The sequence below is a fragment of the Zalophus californianus genome, chromosome 15 (genome assembly GCF_009762305.2).
Source record: "Zalophus californianus isolate mZalCal1 chromosome 15, mZalCal1.pri.v2, whole genome shotgun sequence".
Lineage (NCBI taxonomy): Eukaryota > Metazoa > Chordata > Mammalia > Carnivora > Otariidae > Zalophus > Zalophus californianus.
In genome coordinates this window covers 76,722,108-76,740,798 of record NC_045609.1, presented here as the reverse complement: position 1 = coordinate 76,740,798, position 18,691 = coordinate 76,722,108, and the positions used below count along the sequence as shown (strand labels likewise).

At 53.5% G+C, this 18,691-nt stretch overlaps 1 protein-coding gene across 9 annotated transcripts in view; it reads right to left on the bottom strand.

Annotated features, from left to right (window-relative positions):
* Positions 1-18,691, bottom strand: part of GRK5 (G protein-coupled receptor kinase 5) — a 207,499-nt gene that overhangs the window by 103,072 nt on the left and 85,736 nt on the right. For 8 of the 9 annotated variants that reach the window (XR_003518608.1, XR_003518609.1, XM_027587046.1 and 5 more), the window contains exon 2: positions 7,112-7,207. The exons of the other annotated variant lie outside the window; for it this stretch is intronic. Coding sequence is in view for 6 of the 8 variants with exons in the window: in XM_027587046.1 (XP_027442847.1) it covers positions 7,112-7,207 (96 nt within the window). In the remaining 2 variants the exon portion in view is untranslated. The remainder of the gene's footprint in view (positions 1-7,111; positions 7,208-18,691) is intronic. 9 annotated transcript variants of the gene reach the window in all.

The window sequence follows — 18,691 nt, the reverse complement described above, 5'->3', positions numbered from 1 at the left end:
GAGGCTGTCCCACAAGGCGAACCAAATGTCCCCCATCCGTCTGTGAGACCACAGCAGCTACTTTCTGCGAACGGCCTCCTCGTGAACGTCAGTCCCGCCAGAGGGTGGGGAGGGGGCCTTGATTTATTATATGGCTTTTGGACAGTTCCTCCAGAAATAGTGCCAAACAGTGGAATAATCAACTCTTTCACTCAAGCCCCTCATACTTTTTTATTTTTTTAATGAAAGAATAAAGTACGCAATGAGCCTGAACTAAATAAATAAGAATGCCACACTTTTGCCCAACAGAACTTTCTGCGTCCCTGAGGAATAGCTGTAGACCTCAACAACCTTTTATCCTCACAATGACGTTCCAGCCTTCTCCGTTTTGGATGTTCTGAGAACTTCTTTGATTTGGGCTCTCTAATTATCTTGAGAACAATTAGCTTATTAACTAATAATGTCATTATTTGATGTTGCTTGGAAGAGACATGAGAGAATCCCTTCCTCCTCCTGTGCTCTACCGTCTACCAGGACTGTCTGAAGTCAAGTTACTCATGTCTGGGCTCACACTGGAAGCAGGTGTGTGTGAGAAGGAATCTCTGTCTTAATAGTCGTTGCTGACAATCACAGAGCTGGTTTCTGGGTTGGGTAGGGGGACAACGTCCATTCACAGCCACTTTATCCATCCAGTCATTATGCCAGCCATGGAGACCTCAAGATAGAAAGGACATGATCCACGTCTTCAGGGATCTCACACAAAGAGATGCCCTTGGAGGCTCAGAGTGATGGCACCTCCTCCAGGAATGTTCCTGATGGGAAGAGACTCTCAATTCTTCTCCAGCTTAACATCCTATTCCTCCATCGTGCAACTCTCTCGATTTGTTATCACCTCTTCATTTCCATCAGTCTCCTGGGCAAAGCTGTGAGTAAGCTCCAGGAGAGGAGGAACCAGGTCTGTCTCCCCAGTGGGTAGTGCATAGTAAGTGCTCAGTAAATACTGATTGAATAAGCAAATGAACATGCAACCCATTCACATGAGATAAAATAAAGACCCCAGAAAAAGACCAACAGAAATGTCTCTCCCTCTGGGTGACGAACGGGTCTCTCTGATTTGAATACTGGCTGGAGGCTGATGCCCCAAACGTCATACCCTTATGAGTCAATCTGATGCTGAGCAGTGGAAAGCTGTAGCTCAGGGCCAGGGGCCTGGACTGTCCTGGGCAGGTCACTTCTACCTTGGAGCCTATTTACTCAGGTCTAAAATGCATGGTTGGAGAAGACGCTTTGAGTTCCTTGAGTTGAGGACTCTATGAAAACCTCACATCCCTGTGACGATTAGTCAAACTGCAGCCTCAGGGGAAAGGGGCCTGGGCCACGGTGGCTGGCCTCCCCCGCTGAGTAGATGTGAGACCATGGCCTGGTCTCATAAGGGTATGAAGCTTCCTCATCTACGCAGTAAGGATTGGGGCAGGGGTGCTAGAGTAGGTGCTTCCTAAGTCCAAACTTCTAGTACTTTCAGTGGAGAATGCTATTTAGATTAAATTTGGGTCCGGTATGCACATGTCACACATCTTTTCAAAAGAGCCTTGACTTCCAATATTGCACACACTTCATTCGCTCCTTGATTCACCCAATATTTAGTGAGCCCCTACTGTGTGCCGGGCACTGTTCTGGTGGTGAACCAGACAAGACCCAGTCATTACTGTCATGGGGCGCCCAGTCCCACTGGGGGACAGAAAATACACAATTAAAGACTAAACAAAAGATGATTTCAGATGTAGTTATGGGCAAAGAACATTAAGAAATTGCACCATGTGAGGGGCAGCAAGTAGAGGGAGAGTGGGGCTCCTTTCTAGAAGCTGGTTGCAAAGGCTTCTATCTGAGCTGAGACCTAACGGCTCCCTGGAAATATGTAGGGAAGAGCGTTCCAGGTGGAGGGAAGAGCAGGAGCAAAGGCTCCAGGCTGGAAACACACGTGGGGCATTTGGAGAACAGAAAGGTGACCAGTGCGGTTTGCGCATGGGGCAGGAGGGAGTGACTGTAAACAAAGGCGAGGGCCGGCTCATGTAGGGCAGGGTGGGAAGGGCACTGCCAAGGAGCCCACGGGTAGGATCTCGGGGGTCCGCAGACTTGGATGGAGAAAAACGTCATCTCTCTTTTCACCAACCTCTACCTGAAAACCAGCACTTCTCCAGTCTCGAACGTCAACAACAACCGACGGTGACGTTAGGGGTGCCCAGGACTGGTCGACGACAGAAACTGCTCGTCCATAACACCACTGTTGCAGACATCTGCAAATAGCACTAATGCTCATCACAAATGCAAAGTTACAGTAGCCATGAGACCAGCGGTTGGCCGTTATTATTTAAAGTCTTAACAGAAAAGCACACATATTCCAATATCATAAATTTGAAAAGTATCTAAGAACTGAATCTGAAGAGAACTGGCTTCCCTTATAACCCCATGAATTTTGTTTTAGAAATAAGGAAGAGCCTTGTTCTGAGAAGGGGTCCCTAGGCTTCGCCCAATAGCCCAGGGGCTCACAAGCCACGGTAAGGAGTTTGACTTTTATTCCGGGCGGGACAGAGAGCTGCCGTTTCAACGGGTTTCGAGGGCTACGGTTTCCGTGTTTCAAATGCCCCCTGGGTGCAGGGCCTGTGGTTGTGTGGGGCAATGTCAAGGGCAGGAGAGGGTGTGGCCTTCCCTGACCACTGTCCTGGGCCGTCTGGAGGGGGCAGCGTCCCCGGGTCCTCGTGCTCTTCCCTCTGATCAGGAGCCTGCCCACCACCCCACCTCACGCTAACCTCTGGGTCCAGAGGAACCCTGTCCCTTGGCCCGAACCCCACCCCCCACAGGGCATCCTCCCAAAGAGCTTCAGAAAGTGAGCTCATGTGTCCACAAGAAAAATAAATGCGGCATTTGCCCCTTTTTGGTTTGTATATTCGTCTAGAAAAGAAATGAGATTTTTATTTTAGAAAAGTCTTCCAGCAGGACCCCAGCAGAGGCCAGGCAAACACCAGGGGGGCGGGCCGTGACCGCTCAGGGAGGCTCAGGCACCGGGACCCACTGCCACGAGCAGCAGCCCCGCCGTTTACGGCTGCCTTCCTGTTTTCCCCGGGCCTCTCTTCGCACTGCTCTCGCACACACAGAGTCTTTTCAATGCCCTCCAGGAGAACAGAAGAATCCATTTTCACACACCGGCACGCACGTTTCTCCCACCCTCCCCGGGGAGTGGGCCCTGCCAAGAGGCCTGTTTATGGACATACAGGGACAGATGGGGATGGGGCCCATGGGGTGGGGTCCTCAGACCAAGACAAGGTGAGAGCTGAATCCTATGCTCCCAGATGCCCCAAACAGAAAGTGAGAGCGGGGCCAGGCCAACTGGGAGCTGAGGGACATTTGTGGTACTTCTCGGCAATGCCTGCGAGCCTCGTGGAGGGACAGGGATGCAGTGTGGGATGTGGAGGGTCTGGCTTTGGAAGGAGGGGGCCGGAAGGGGCAGGGCTGGGTCACCTCGAAGGATCAGAACAGTCAGAGAGAAACAGAGAGGAAGCATGCACTTGGTCTTTGGAACCAGGTTAACTGAGCAGCAGAAAGGGAAACAGAGGCACCCACGTCGCTGGTGAGGACCAGCGTGGAAGAGTGACCGCTGTTTCCAACCGCTGCCTGTTCAGCTCGGAGCCCCTTTCCCAGGGCTCTGGTTAGAAAGAACAGGCTGGGTTTTGTTTTTCTTGGGAGGGGGTTCGTTTTTATCTGTACCCATTGGCATTTCTGGATTGTGAGTCTCTCCAGCACCCGGTCCCTGGGAATAAGGGAGGCAGAAAAGAGAACCCAGGAGCTTGCTAGCATGTCATTCCTCACATTCCCGGGTCCCCAGCCAGTCTGCCTTCATCTCTCCACTTTTCACAACTTTCCTCTCTTTGTTTCATACATAATGCCCAGAGCTTTTGCCTGTCCTTGGTGGGAGGGTAGGGGACAGTGCGTCTACTCCATCATGTCTGGAACTGAAATCCTACATTTCATATTATGTTTTATATATTTTTTTTAAGATTTATTTATTTATTTGAGAGAGAGAGCAAGCGAGCACACAGAGGCAGAGGGAGAAGGAGGCTCCCTGCTCAGCAGGGAGCCTAACTCGGGGCTCAATCCCAGGACCCTGAGATCATGACCTGAGCTGAAGGCAGACGCTTAACTGACTGAGACACCCAGATGCCCCTATGTTTTATATTTTTAAGAAACACATGAATCAAATACAGCAGAATACTCCCAATTTCTTTAACCTGTCTGGCAGTTACAGGAAAGCCCTTACAGGGCTTTCAATACTCTTCCATTTATTGGAAACACTGTATAAATTCAGTGCTACTCACGCCCCTTCATTCTTTGCTCATTCATCCACCCAACCTCTGTTGTGCACCTTCAGGCACCAGCTACACAGTGGCGAATTGAAAAGATCCTTCCTGAAGAGCCTTTCGCACTTGGGGTGACCAGAACAGCTGAGGCAGGGTGCTCCCACAGAAGAGGACGGTGTGCTCTGAAAGATCCTTACCAGGGGCCTAAGTCAAATTCTCTGAGGAAGTAGTTGTGGGGCCTGACGGTGCCCCCAGGTCATGCCTGGTATCACCACCTGTGGGCAGTCTACCCAAAGGCAGAGAGGCAAACAGCTTCCCAAGAACAAGCTTCATGGGCAAGGCTCCTCCCAAGCAAGCTGGCTCTCCCACAATTACCCCACCTCTCTGCACAGCTCCCCACTTCAGTGCGGGGGGTCTTTCCTCCTATTTCAAGCTCTCTCCTCCAAATCAGCACCCCAGAAAAGCCTCTTGCATCAATTCTTTGGCTGTAAGCATGAGTGGGAGCCATTCCCTGGGCCCGCTGAGGAAAACCGGGCTCAGGACCCAGAACAGGCATTCTGGTCTCCAGTGAACTTGCTCACCCTGGACCAGAGAGGGCTTGTCTCCCCAGGGTGTACGACAACATGGTAACTGAGGTCCCCATCCCTAGGCCCTATTCTCTCCAAGTTTTTTTTTTTTTAAGATTTTATTTATTTGACAGAGAAGAGACGCAGCGAGAGAGGGAACACAAGCAGGGGGAGTGGGAGAGGGAGAAGCAGGCTCCCCGCTGAGCAGGGAGCCCGATGCGGGGCTCAATCCCAGGACCCTGGGACCATGACCTGAGCCGAAGGCAGACGCTTAACGACTGAGCCACCCAGGCACCCCTCTCCAAGTTTAAGTTAGCATGAAGAATAAAATGGCCCAGGGAAATAATGGCCAGACTCCAGAGAGGCTCTTCCTCCCTTCTCTCTGAAAGCCACCTGGACTTTAGCTTGGCAAAATGCTCCCAGGCCCAGGAGATGGTGCCCATCTTCTCTCCCACCCTGCCCCAGGTGTCCCCAGCATCAAGGGTGACTGCAGCACGCCCAGCACGGGAAGGGCCCAGCAGAGTGGAGGCTATTGGGCATTCCAGAAAGAAAGCTGGAGTGCTAAGGGAAGGGTGTCCTGGGCTCCTGAGGAGGGCTCCAGTGAAGCCCCATTTACACACATGGTCTCATTTGACTGGGTTCATGATCACTTCTTTCACCTGAGGAAATGGAAGGTCACTAAGATTAAGTGACTCGTCAGGTGGGATCTGAACCCAAGTCTCTCTGAATCCATTGACCCTGATCCCTTAGGCCAGCTCCACTCGCACCAAGAACACGGTGGGGGACCTGATCTGAGTTGTTAAGGTGGACGGTGGATCTTGAGGACATTTCCCCATGCTTTAGCACCCTACCTGCTTCACCTGCTCACATCTGCCTTCATGGGGTGCAGGTGGCTTCCTTTCATTTCATAAACACTAATTAAGGGAGCTCCATGGCGGGCATGTGGGGCACACAGAGCAAACAGTTGTCACCTGCTATCACAGCAAAGCAGAAGAATCTGGAGGGTGGCTCAAGCGGCCAGGACTGAGCAGGCTTAGGATGCCATGTAAGTCCTGCCTGGCCTGGGGAACTGGTGGAGGCCAGGCCACCTAGAAAAGCCATTCAGAAAACCTAAGTGATCGTGAGTGGCCTCACATTTCATGGCAGGCATCGGGCAGTTCACCCACAGCCCCAGGCAGAAGTCCCAAGGGCAGCTAGGCCCACAGAGTTCTGGGTGACAAGGCCACCCTATGTCCAGTGCTCAACGGATCTCGGTGTACTAAGAAGTGGTTAACACGTCCATGCCCTCCAATAGTCAGGAACAGATAAGAAGCCTTCATATGGCAAGGGGCGTATAAAGAGCTCACAGGAGAGAAGGGCCAGGGCCCCCACCAGTATGGAGGAGCCTCATCATGTCCACCCCCTCCCTGGGAGCGCTGTGTTCTCAATTGGTGAATTTGGCTGTGCCGGACCCATGAGAAACAAGGCCCCTCTGCTGTGGGAGGTGCTTGGCTGAGTGGGTACCCAATAAAGAGGACTGGGCTGTCCCACTGAACAGGGTGGCCCCTCCATGAGCATCAGCATCCTCAGCAAGAGGAAAGGAAACCCAGACATTCACCCCACTCTCAGCTCCCAAAGCCTGCTTGCTGAGGGCAGAGCCCACAGGCTCCGGGCAAGAAGGGTAAGAGCTGTGAGGGGTGCTCAGTGCCAGGCCTGGCCCACCTCCACCACCCTCCCACAAGCTGTGCAACTTCGGGCCACTTACAGATCCTCAAATCTGAAAGATGGAGGAAAAAAACCCAGTACTTGCCTCCAAGGGTAATTGGGAGATACTCCTGCCCAGCACACACCAAATATTCAATGACTGTTAGTTTCCTATTTTGGGGGGGGGTTGGGGGGAAGGGGAAAGGGAGAGGGAGAGAAAGAATCCTAAGCAGGCTCCATGCCTAGCGCAGAGCCCAACTCGGGGCTTGAACCCACCACAACCCTGAGATCACAGCCTGAGACGAAATCAAGAGTCGGACGCTTAGCCAGCTGAGCCACGCAGGCGCCCCTGTTAGTTTCATCTTTATGTCAATTAGCAAGGATGTCAGCCTGGAGCTCCTATCTGGAATCACTCTGCTGCATTAACGGGTTCGTATTTGACTCACTGTATAAACAGTTTGTTGGTCAACGGGCTCCTCGCTCCTCTCCCAGCCCCTTCCCCGCACCCCCTCCAGGCAGAGGACAGCTTACCTATGGTCCTTCGGAGGTCTTCACACTGGCTAATGTGAGGAAACTTCAGGATTTCCTTCCACTTCTTGCTTTTCCCCTTGCGCTTTCCTCCACCCCCTGCAGAAATGGGGGGAAAAGATGTTGGGCTGATGTTGGTCTTGTCCAAGGCTCCAGAGCCTGGTTCCCATCCCAGTGAGTCTGTCCACCAGCTTCCAGGGCTGGGAGACAGCCAGGGGGCTCAAGGTCAAGTCAGTGACACACCCCAGACCCCAGCAAGCACACACACCCCCCCTGCTGGCCAGCATCAAGCGTGTGTGTTCTCCCCGCACAGTCGGGCCTGGGCCCCTCCACCAGCAGGAGCAGACGAGCCCCTCCAGTCAGCCAGGCCTGAGCCCACATCCGGTGCCCTGTTCTTTGTCGACATCTCCCACCGCTGTTCAGACCTGCTGGGTGCCCAGCCTCTGGGCCCAGACTAGACCCCAGCCTTCCCATGGCAGGGGCCAGGTCGGCTGGACTTCATATTGCCTTCGGGCTCAGGAAATCCTCACAGAATGGATCCACAAGTGAGTGGACTGCAGCCCCCTCATTGCCTCTTTTGGTCCTCTTGTTTTCTGTGGAGAGTCCCCTTCCCCAACTGGAGGCCAGATGCCGGGAGCAGGGACTTCAATTTCCACTCGGCTCCTGTACCCCCTTCTTCCCCCTCCTTACAAACCCCACGGCCACAAGAGGCTGCATTCTCAAGGCTGGAAGGACTCCAGAAGGGCCCCATCCTGCCTCACGTCCTCCCCAGTGTGCACGTATGATGAGCATGCACACACTAGGGACATGCATATGTAATGCACTGGCACACATGATGAACACACGTGCAATGAAGATGCACACATGCTGACCCCACACACATGATGACTATGCAGTGAACACACAGAGCTGAATAAGGTATACACACGGGGCATTCCCATCACCCACGCTACTCCTTCCCCATGGGACAGTGGACAGATGGCAGAACGCTCAGGTGTGCAAACAGCAAGGGGAAGCGCCAACTCTCGCCCGTGTCCCTGAGCCCACCAGTGCTTGGGCCTCAGACCCGGAGGCCCCTCTGTGTCGTGCCAGGACTCTCAAGGGACTGAGATGCCATCACCCACCCCCCACCCCCAGAGTGGCCTCAGATACCATCTTGCTAAAGGTCACATAGCCCTTTAGACCCCTCAGTATCTTGGGATATTAAGGGCCTTTTACTTTCCTTCACACAGTCAACACCTCAACCCCTGTGGGGTCTGGGGCCCAGTTAGAGAAGTGGGATCTGGGACAGAGCTTGGGCACCCTGGGCCTGCTCCCTGCTCTGGGTGGGTGTGCAGTGCCTCCAGTCTCTAACCCTCCCAGAGCAGGCCTGGGCCCCTCTCTCCAACCAGCAAACCAAGGGATGCAGGAGGAGCTTAGCTTGTACCCACCTTGGCCCAGTGTGTGCCCCGGGGCTGGCAGGGAGCTGGTCTCCATGAGTGAGGATTCCTCACTGTCAACCCGGCTGCCCTGGGCAGCTGAGGCCGGGTTCCCCATCAGTGAGTTGGGTTAGCTTCTGAGGCCAGGACCAGGACCCCCCACCCCGGGGGCTGGGAAGTAGGAGAGGGAGCTGGGGTGGGGGGGTCCTTTCTCTGCTCTCTGCTCATCCTGTCTTCCTTCCTTTCCAATCTCTGCAGAAGGCAAAGGCCTCAGACTCCAAGGGGCAGAACGAGTGTGCACTGGACACTTGCTGTGGCCAGGTAAGATTGGAACATTACCTTGTTTAATCTTCAGAATGACTCTTTGAGGAAGAGATCACTGGACCAACGTCACAGATGAAAAAACAAATGTCCAAAGTTGAGCAACTCGCCAGCTGATGGCCTGTCTGACTAGACTCATGGGCTCTTTCCTCTAGCTGGGGTCAACACACATGGGCACACACAGCAGAGCTCTTCCCCGGGCCCTTCCCCGGGCCAAGCCACTCACGTGCACTCTCTGGAGCCCTCACTGTAAGTCTACAAGGCAGAACTATGACTATTCCCCCTTGACAGATAAGGAAACCGAGGCATGGAAGAAAGAAGAAAGTGGCCTTTAATGGCTCATTAATGGCAGAGCCAAGACCCCAACTTGAGTGGAATCCAGACCCTAGGCCTGCACCCTCACCCTTCTGTGTGTAGACTTTCCTTTGGGGTGCTTCAAAAGCCAGGGAAATTCTCAAAAAAAAAAAAAAAAAAAATGGTGTCCGGCCACAGAAGTGATGGAGTGTTGAGTAAGAGGAGCAGGAATGGGGATCTCTCTAGATGGGGCCCCAGCCTACAAGCTCTGAGAAAAGAAGCCACCCCAGACGCCTGGGGACTTGTTATGCTTGACCCACACGTGGCTTGTTTGCTTGTTCACTGAACTAGGTGTCAAGATCTGAAACCACGAGGAGACTTGCCATGCAAATCCAGATTTCAGACTTTTCTCCATAACCAGGCATCCCACGTGGCAAGAACTGGCTGGAGATAGGGAGCAGCCACTCTCATGGACAGGCCACGGGGCCTCCATGCAGGCAGCCTGCCTGGCCTCCAGAGGGATTGAAATGCGCACCCCCCCAGAAAAGGGCTGCCCTCTAGAGACATCAGCAATTCAGATGCTACCGTCTCAGCCTCCACCAGGCTGGGAGGTCAAGAGTGGCCATCAGAACCCATCGAAGTCCTTGTCCCCTCCCATTCCCACACTATTCACTCCCAGATCTGGCTAGAAGAAAGCACGTGTGTGTGTGTGTGTGTGTGTGTGTGTGTGTGTGTGTGTGTGTTAAGATAAAACATACACAACATGAAATTTACCATATTACCCATTATTAGGTATACAGTCCAGTGCATTGAGTATATTCATCTTGTTGTATAACCATCACCACCATCCACCTCCAGAACTTTTTCATCACCCCAAACTGGAATTCTGCACCTAGCAAACGCTAACTCCCTTTTCCCCCATCTCCTGCCAGCCAACACTCTACTTGCTGTCTCCATGAATTTCACTACTGTAGGGACCTCCAATAAGCAAAATCATACAATATGTATGATTATTACACTTACATAATGTCCTCAAGGTTCATTCTTATGGCAGCATCTGTCAGATTTCATTCCATTTTTAAGACAAAATAATATTCCACTGTGTGTAGGTACCACGTTTGGTTTATCCATTCATCTCTGGATGAACACTTGGGTGGTTCCCACCGCTTGACTTTTGTGATCGATGCTGCTATGAATATCTGAGTCCCTGCTTTCAATTCTTTTGGGTCTATGCCCAGGAGGGGAATCGCTGGATCACACAGTAGTTCTATCTTTCTATGGAACTAATGAAACCTTCTTGACAATATGGACTACCAGGCTGTACCCCAACTGTCTGCAATCAAAACCCAGGGATGTGACTTTTGAAAAGGCTCCCCAGGTGATTCTCAGGTGGCCAATCTATGGAAATTAGGGGTCTACTTTACACATGTACACACGTGTGTGTGTGTGTGTGTGCGTGCATACTTTTTATGGATTAATTTATCCATTAGGAAAATTAACACAGACTCATTAATTCACTCAACCAATATATGTTGAGCATCTACTAAATGCCAAGCTCTATGCAGGTGCTGGGGACACAATGGCAGGCAAGAGACACAGGGTGTCGCCATTTGGGGGCTTCTAATCTAGCAAGGAAGACAGACATTAAAGACTTTATTTCAGTGGTTCTCAACCCAGGCGATTTGTCCTCTGGGGGCCATTTGGCAATGTCTAGAGAGATTTTTGGTTGTCACAGCTGGGCTGGGGGTGCTACTGGCCATGAGTAGGCACAGGCCAGGGATGTGGTTACACACTGCACAATGCATGGGACAGGCCCCGACAACACAGAGCAATCTGATCCAAAATGTCAATAGTGCTGAGGAGGAGAAACACTGCTCTATTTAACAAGCATTTTGACCCCTCAGAAGTGCAGGGTTTGGGGGAGACGTTAGTAATGGGGCAATGTGTTGTTGAAGTTGGAGTTAGGAAGGAAGGGAGAGGGTCTCACACAGCCACCCAGGGGGCTGCCCCAGGGCAAGAAGGCAGACTTCCCAACCCACATGGGGCTCCTTGCCTCCTATTCCTTACCTCCTCAGCCCCCGGAACAGGGCAGGGACTGGGGTAGACAGAATAAAGCCCCCCAAAGTGTCCATGTCCTACTCTCTGACGCCTGTGGATATGTGGATACATGACAGAGGGGAATGAATACTGCAGAGGGAAGTAAGGATAACAGCAGGAACATTATCCCAGATGGTCTCGGTGGTCCTAATGTAAGCATTAGGGTCCTTACAAGAGGGAGCAGAAGAGTCAGTTTAGAGTGATGCTGGGTGAGAAAGGCCAGCCACTGCTGTCTTTGAAGATGGAAGGGGCCATGAGAAAGCAGGCAGCCTCTAGAAACCAGAAAAGGCAAGAAAACAGATTCTCCTTGAGAGCCTCCAGAAAGAACGGAGTCCTGCCAACACCCTAGTTTTAACCCAGTGAGACCCACATCCGACTTCTGTAACTCAATAATTTGTGTTCCTTTCATCCACTGGGGTCGTGGTACGTGTTACTGTGGTGACAGAAAACTAATACAGGGACGCTCTCAGCAGGGTGTCCCCCTAAATGGCCGCAGGGATCCTGAATGGCCTCCCCACTCACCTGGCCTCCAGTTCCTTAAAAAGTCTCATGACATAAACCCTGCCCCTCCGTAACTCACACAGGCTGGAGCAAAGTCTCCTGTCTTCACCATAACCAAAACTCGCCTCGAAGAGGTCTCCACTTCCAGATATCTGGCTCTTAAGTGTGCTGCTGGGTTAGCAGATGGTGTATCTGATACTGTTTATTATTTCAACCGGATGTGATTGTTTCTCAGGACCCTGAGGCAGTGAGGGCGACCACCCTGCTGCTGAAGTTCCTTGTGTGTCCCTGCCCTGTGGCCTCCACTGCCCCAGGCCCACCTCCCCGCTTGGGAGGGGTGTCAGGCCTATAGGGGGGCTAGAGGCAACACCTCTCCACCACTGATGGAGGCCCCAGCAGCTGGGGTGGCCAGTTCCCAGGCCTGCCCCTCCACCACTGGTCACCCATTCTCCTTGGCCAAGCCCTTCACCATGGTCACCGTCCCCCCAAGCTTTATTTCCTCCCTGCCATTGCTCTCAGGGCCTTTGCACTCATTGATCCCTCTGGCAGGATCATCTTCTGCCTACCCAATGTGAGCGTTTCCCCTCCACGCTTCAAGTCTTAATGCCGGCATCCAGGTTCAACACTGCCCTGAGCACTGTGTGGCCATCCTGGAGGGCCTTCTCTCACCTGGGTAGCTGAAGTGGGCCCCATTCTCTGCCTTCACAACTGCCACTGAACAGTGTTTGGGAGGCCCTGGGCTGCTGGGCAGTCTCTCTCTCTCTCTCTCTCTCTCTCTCTCTCTCTCTCTCGCACACTCTCGTCAGCTGACAGATTCACTGATCCATTCTTCCAAAACATTCGGCCCATTTTCACTGACGTGCCCAACCTGTACGTGTGAAGTCACTACCAGATTCCCAGCACCGGCCCCAGCTCTCATCAGTACCCCACAGCTTCCTATTTAGTGCTTTACTTGCCTAGCCTCAGTCTCCCTGCTCGAGGGAAGACCATGGTGGCAGGGACCTGGGTTTCCGTGCTCTCTGTTGCTCTCTCCTGGCCCACTGTAGATGCTCAAACAGCATTTGCCAAGCAGACGCAAGTGTCATCCCTCGGACCTCTGTATGCATCATCCTCTCCCCCCTCCCCCATCCCGTGACCCCGCAGAAGTTCCTGATCCCTCCACCTGCTGGAGCCTTGCTCCTTCCTCAAGCCCCCCGCCAATGCCCCTTCCAGGGCTGCCCTGGAGAGTCAGAGCTCCCTTGCCAAGCCCACAGCCCACGCCCAGCTCCACCCAGACCTTTTCAATGTCCCTCCAGAGGGTGGGGCAGCTCACACAACTTGCCCGGTTAATCACAAGCTCTCATTTTAAGTTAGGCTGACTGACTGGGTAAACAAATGTTTGCCGGAATCAATGACAACCTCCACCCCACCCCACCCTACCCCACCCCCAGCCGCCTGAGGTCAGCACTGAACTGGGTGCTGTTTGGGGCTCATTAAGGTGGCATTAGCCCCATTTCACAGATGAGAAGCCAGAGGCTCAGGGAGAGGAATTAATGAGGAGTGAATGAGCCCCCCTGCACTGACTCACAGCCATTTCTTGTCTTGAGCAGCTTTGGGTTTTATTTGCTTCACCATCTGACCCACTGCTGCCCACAGTTTATCTTTCATGGGCTGGAAACGAGTCAGTGAACTGGACATGGTCCCTGCCCTCAGGAACATCCAGCTCGTTCCAGGCTTCAAAGAGCAGAGATGAGCAAGACTGCTCGGAGTGTGACCTGGTAGGCGGGGGGCTCCATGGAGGAGGGGCGGCTCCAGCCAGGGAGGGGATGGCAGCCACACGGGCTGGGGGGCTAGACAAGAAGGGGTCCCACCCGAGGAGGGAAGAGGCCAAGATGTTGGGGACACTGGCTGAACTCTGCCAGCTCACCACTCTGAAGAAAGGCACCAAGGGATCAAGATGGCAGGTCTTGCTCCTGGAATGGGAAAGAGTCCAGGGCAAAACCCGGAGAAAGGTGGGCAACAGGAAGATAGGAGCGTTCCCTGACTTGGGGCCTCACCCCCAGGTGGCCCCGTAAGAAGGAGGGGGCAGTTTCCAGAATGAAATTGTTTAGCAAATCATTTCTCCTTCCTCCCGCCCCCAGGGTCCCCCTGGGCCGCCAACAATGGCCTCTTACAGGTGCACCCCAGGAGGGCTAAGGCAAGTGTGATAAGGGGGTGGCGGGCAGAAGAAGGGAGAGTAGCCGAGAGGAGTGGGGGCTCCTCTGGCAGGACGGCAAGTCCTAGCAGGGACTAGAGTGTGGGCACAAAAGGCAAAGTAAGAGGTAGCTACCATTTCTTCAGCACGGGCCAAGCGCTCGTAAACTAACTGGCATTCCTTTTGCTCCCGTAGATGCCCCCAGGGAAGAATAAAAGGATCGCTCCAAAAAAGCTGCCATGAGAAAGTGGTCACTGTGGGGGAAGAAACTGGCTTACTGTCATTCTTGCTGCTTGTACTGGGCTCGAGGGAGGGTTTCGTGCTCTGAGGGCAGAGGGAACCAGAGGGAGCAGAGCGAGGCAGACCCACGCCTACTGTGGGGGACAGCGCTGGGGGGGTGGTGCTGAGCTCTACAAGGGCGCAGGCTCCATGGATCCCAGTGATGAGGGCCTCTGAGCACGAAGGAACCTCCAGCCCCCCAGGGATCGTGGCCCTGTGGCACGGAGGAGTGGGGCTACCAGCAGAGGCCCCTCCTCCAAAGGAGGCCTGGGAACTGGCCACCCCAGCTGCTGGGGCTGACAAAACCAGCAACAGCAGAGACCCCGATGGTCAGCAGGACTGCAAAGTTGTTGGCTGGACTCCTTCGAGCCCTGGGCCTTCTCTTTCCACCCTCGGAAGGAAGGGGGACAGCCCTTTCCCAAACAATTGACCCTGGGATTCTCATTAACCTTATGGTATGATATATTTGATCTGGAAATTAAAGAAACACGACCCTTCCTGTACTCCGAGGGTCCAGGGACAATCGGTGAGGACATCATCGCAATTAATTCTCACATCAAGTCCATGAGGAGGTCCTATTCCTGAACCCATTTTGCCGATGGGAAAACAGTCTCAGAGGGGCAAGAAACTTGCCTCAAATCACTCAAGCGGCCGCGTCACAACCTGACCGAGGACCCTGGTGTTGGACTCTTAGTCTAAAGTTCTTTCTTCGCTGCTGACAAATGAGCAGCTGATCAGAGGAAAGTGGCCTTGGGGGAAGCTGAGGAAGCCTCCATGCATTTGTTGGGAAGACCTTCCTTCACACCCTTGAATCAGAGGGTCAGTGTGGTCCTTGGATCAGCAGCATCAGCTTCACTGGGTAACGTGTTAGAAATGCAGATTCTCAGGCCTAACTGTAGCTGTATTGACTCAGAAACTCTGGGAGTGGCACCCAGCCACCTGTGTATTAATGAGCCTTCCAGGCGATTCTGATGCTCATTCAAGCTTGAGAACCACTGCCCTAAAGTAAGAGAAAGTTCCTGAACATCACACGAGAAATGGGAAGATGGAACCACTCTCTCTGGGAAATTCCCTCTCTCTGATCGGTGATTTCTGCCCTGCCTACTTCTAAAAAGGATTAAAAGAAACACAGCAGGATTGGGACAAACCACCAAAAATGTTCCTCCCAGCCCCCAAATTCAGTGATCCTGGGATCTGACTGACAAGCACCTGCCTGACTTGAGCTTCTTCTCACACGGATGCTTGACGGCGTCAGCCACTTACCAGGCCACCAGCCAGAGTGAGGGGCAAACTGCATAAGAGCCCTCCTAGGGCGCCTGGGTGGCTCAGACGTTAAGTGGCTGCCTTCAGCTCAGGTCATGGTCCCAGGGTCCTGGGATCAAGCCCCGCATCGGGCTCCCTGCTCAAAGGGAGCTTGCTTCTCCCTCTCCCTCTGCCTGCTTGTGTTCCGAACTCTCTCACTGTCTCTCTCTGTCAAATAAATAAATAAAATCTTAAAAAAAAAAAAAAAGAGCCCTCCTATTTCCAACATGCTCAGTGCTGGCTTATAAGGGTCCAGGTTGGGAAGCCAGCCTCAGGGAACCCCACTTCATGCCCCCAGGCCCTGGCCTGGCTCCCTAACAGGCTGGGCAGGACTGCCCTCAAACCCCTCCTGTACAAGGAGTGCACACTTCCTCTACTGGGTGTCTCTGCATTGATGGCCTCTGGACCTTGATTGTTCTACAGATCCCAGAGAGGAGAGAACCATCTATGGAGATGGGCCTGCCAGGGTCCACAGAGGACCTGATACATTGTGTGGGCCCTGAGGAGGAAGGATGTTTTCCCACAGAGCTCAAATCGAAAAACAGTGTTGGTGAGTACAGTTCTAGCCAAGGTTAGCAGTAAGAGAGACTCATTTGAGTTGACCTGCAAAGAAGGGGATTGTTACCAGGATCATGGAGGCCTCTAAGAATCCAAGGAAAGGCAGCTAAGAGCAGCTGGGTTTGTGGGAGTCAGAAGGCCATGGAGACATAGAGAAGCTGGCGCTGAGGTGTCTGCCCCCCATGCCACCACGTACCCCTCTGCAGACCATACCAGGCTCACTCACCCCTCTGCCCAGGCCCAGTTGGCCGCTGGTATACAACGAGGAATTTGACTGGTCTTTGTCCCCGGTTCCTGGGAGGTAACCTCCAAGTCCTTGGAATTTACCATGTGACAGAGTGTTGTTTTTATTCATGGTGGCTCCCCCCCCAAACGTACCTGAGTTTATGCTAACAAGATGGCTCAAGATGGGGCTGGCCATGCCAGAATGACCAACCATAGGATTGGGTAGGTTCTGAACCCAGTGATAATATCCTGACCTGCGAGGAGAGATGGGGGCTGGAGATTGAGCTCAGCCACGTGGCCAGCGATTCAATCAGTCATGCCTAAGTAATGAAACCCCAATAAAAACTCTGGGCACGGGGCTCAGGCGAATTTGCTAGCTGCTGCCGGAAAGGTAACGCATCCCTCACAAGCCCTATGCATCTCTCTCTTTTGCTGGTTTGGCTCTGTGTCCTTTAGCGCTGATAAAATTGCAAGTAAAGTGCTCTGAGTTCTGTGAGTCATTCCAGTGAATTATCAAACCTGAGGGGGTAAGAGAGTTCCTGAATTTGTAGCCAGTATGGTCGGGCCTGAGAAGGCCCAAGTAACAAATCTGACTGGCCAACTCATCTTTTCTTTCCAGGTCACAAGTCATGGGCCAGCCCAGACTCTACACAATCCAATCAGGTCTGGTCTTTGCAGATGGGGGGCCTGGGGTGAGAAAGCAGGCCGAGCAAGCAGGCAGCCGGCCTCCCTGGGCTCGGGCTCACACGTTCAAGAGCAGGAGCCCCCATGACAGGGCCAGACATCACCAGAGGTAGCACGAGCAAGACCACAGAAACAACCACTTTCACTTCTAGAACAGTTTGGGGTGCTGCGGGTCGAAGGCACAGGATGTGGGGGGAAGGGGCACAGACTGCAGCAGCCCCAGGATTCCCACTAGGGCCCCTTCCCCCTGCTGCCTCAAGGCCCTCCCTCCCTCCATGGCCTGTGGGTGGCTGGGGGCCACGAGGCTCAGAAAGGTCAGCATTATGCTAATGCAAGGGACCAACCTCGTCAGAAATCCAAATGCTGTTGTAAAGCAGGTCTTTACGATACTCGTGGGGTGAGGGAGGCATGAAAACTGGAGGCGCTCTCTCTCTCTCAGAGCACTTTGATCAAGGTCTGGGAAGTTCTCAGGTATCCTGGTGACTGTACGTGGGAAGGATTTCTCCCTGTGTTCCCAGCCGCAAGAGGCTGATGACTCACCCACGCCTGGCCAGTCGAGTGGAAGGTAGTGTTACAGTTTTGCCTGTGACGTCTGTGGGGCTGAAGAATCTGTTCAACTCCCTTCTACCCAGGTGAGCTTTCAGGAGTCGGTTTCCAAAGCATGGCCAGCAGGCTGGCTTTCCAGAAAATATCACCACAGGGAGGCTGGCAGTGTTCTCAGAGGCCACAGGCCAAGCGGAGGAGGCCCGCTTTTCTGCTGAGGTAGTTGCTTCCAACCCCTGCCCTCCCCGTCACTGGTATTTCTGTCCCCTCCCCCCGGGCTCTGCCACCTTTGCCACCACCCGTGGGGCACCGCAGCTGAAGCTGTTGAGGTAGGTGTGCGGCATCTCACTGGTTCAGTCTCTCCTCATCCAGCCCCGAACAAGGCAAGATTCCAATTACAGGACCCCGTTGGGTCTGCAGCACCAGCGTGGTCTGTGCCTCGGGGCACCCTCCTCTGTGACGTTTCTAGATGCCTCTATATCAAAATGACTCCTGCCCTCAGTTCCTCCATGACCACACTGTCCCAAAGTGCTTGAGCTGGGAGGTCAGGATGGGGTGGAGCTAGGTGGAGATGCCCCCATAACTACCCGCTGATTGAAACGTTTAGAGGAAAACAGCACGTGAGGGGCTGCCAAAGGCCCCCGTGGCCCAGAATGCCCTGAGATGGGAGCTGTGCCACTCATGCTGGGCCGAGTCCACGGTACCTCAGGGCAGGAAGCATCACGTAGTCTTCAAGTGTGTTCGGTGCCTTCCTACTGGCATGGGAACCCCAGGGTGGGCCAGCGAGGGAAGAAGGTGGGAGGCACTGAGTCTCTCCCCGCCCAAGGCTGCCTGCTTCCCACAGCCTGACAAAACCACCAACTTCACCACACAGTAGATGCTGACCCTGCTTAGCACTTCAGAGACCTCAGGGATAGGCCCAGAAACCAGGATGAAGCCCAGGCTCTGTTCAAAAGGTTGCCAGTCCAGGGCAGGTGCAGTCAGACCAGGGAGCAACCTGCCCAAGTCAGTAAAACGAGGAGACAGAGGAGATGGGGAGGGCCCGAAGGCCTTTCCAGGCCCCATTAACCTGCCTGGGAGCTGAACTCAGCTGCTTAGTTGGGGGCTCCCGTTGTTCAAGGGGACCCCCCGCCACGAAGGCAAACAAAAACCATGGTGGGCACATGGGAGTAGGGCATTAGCACACCC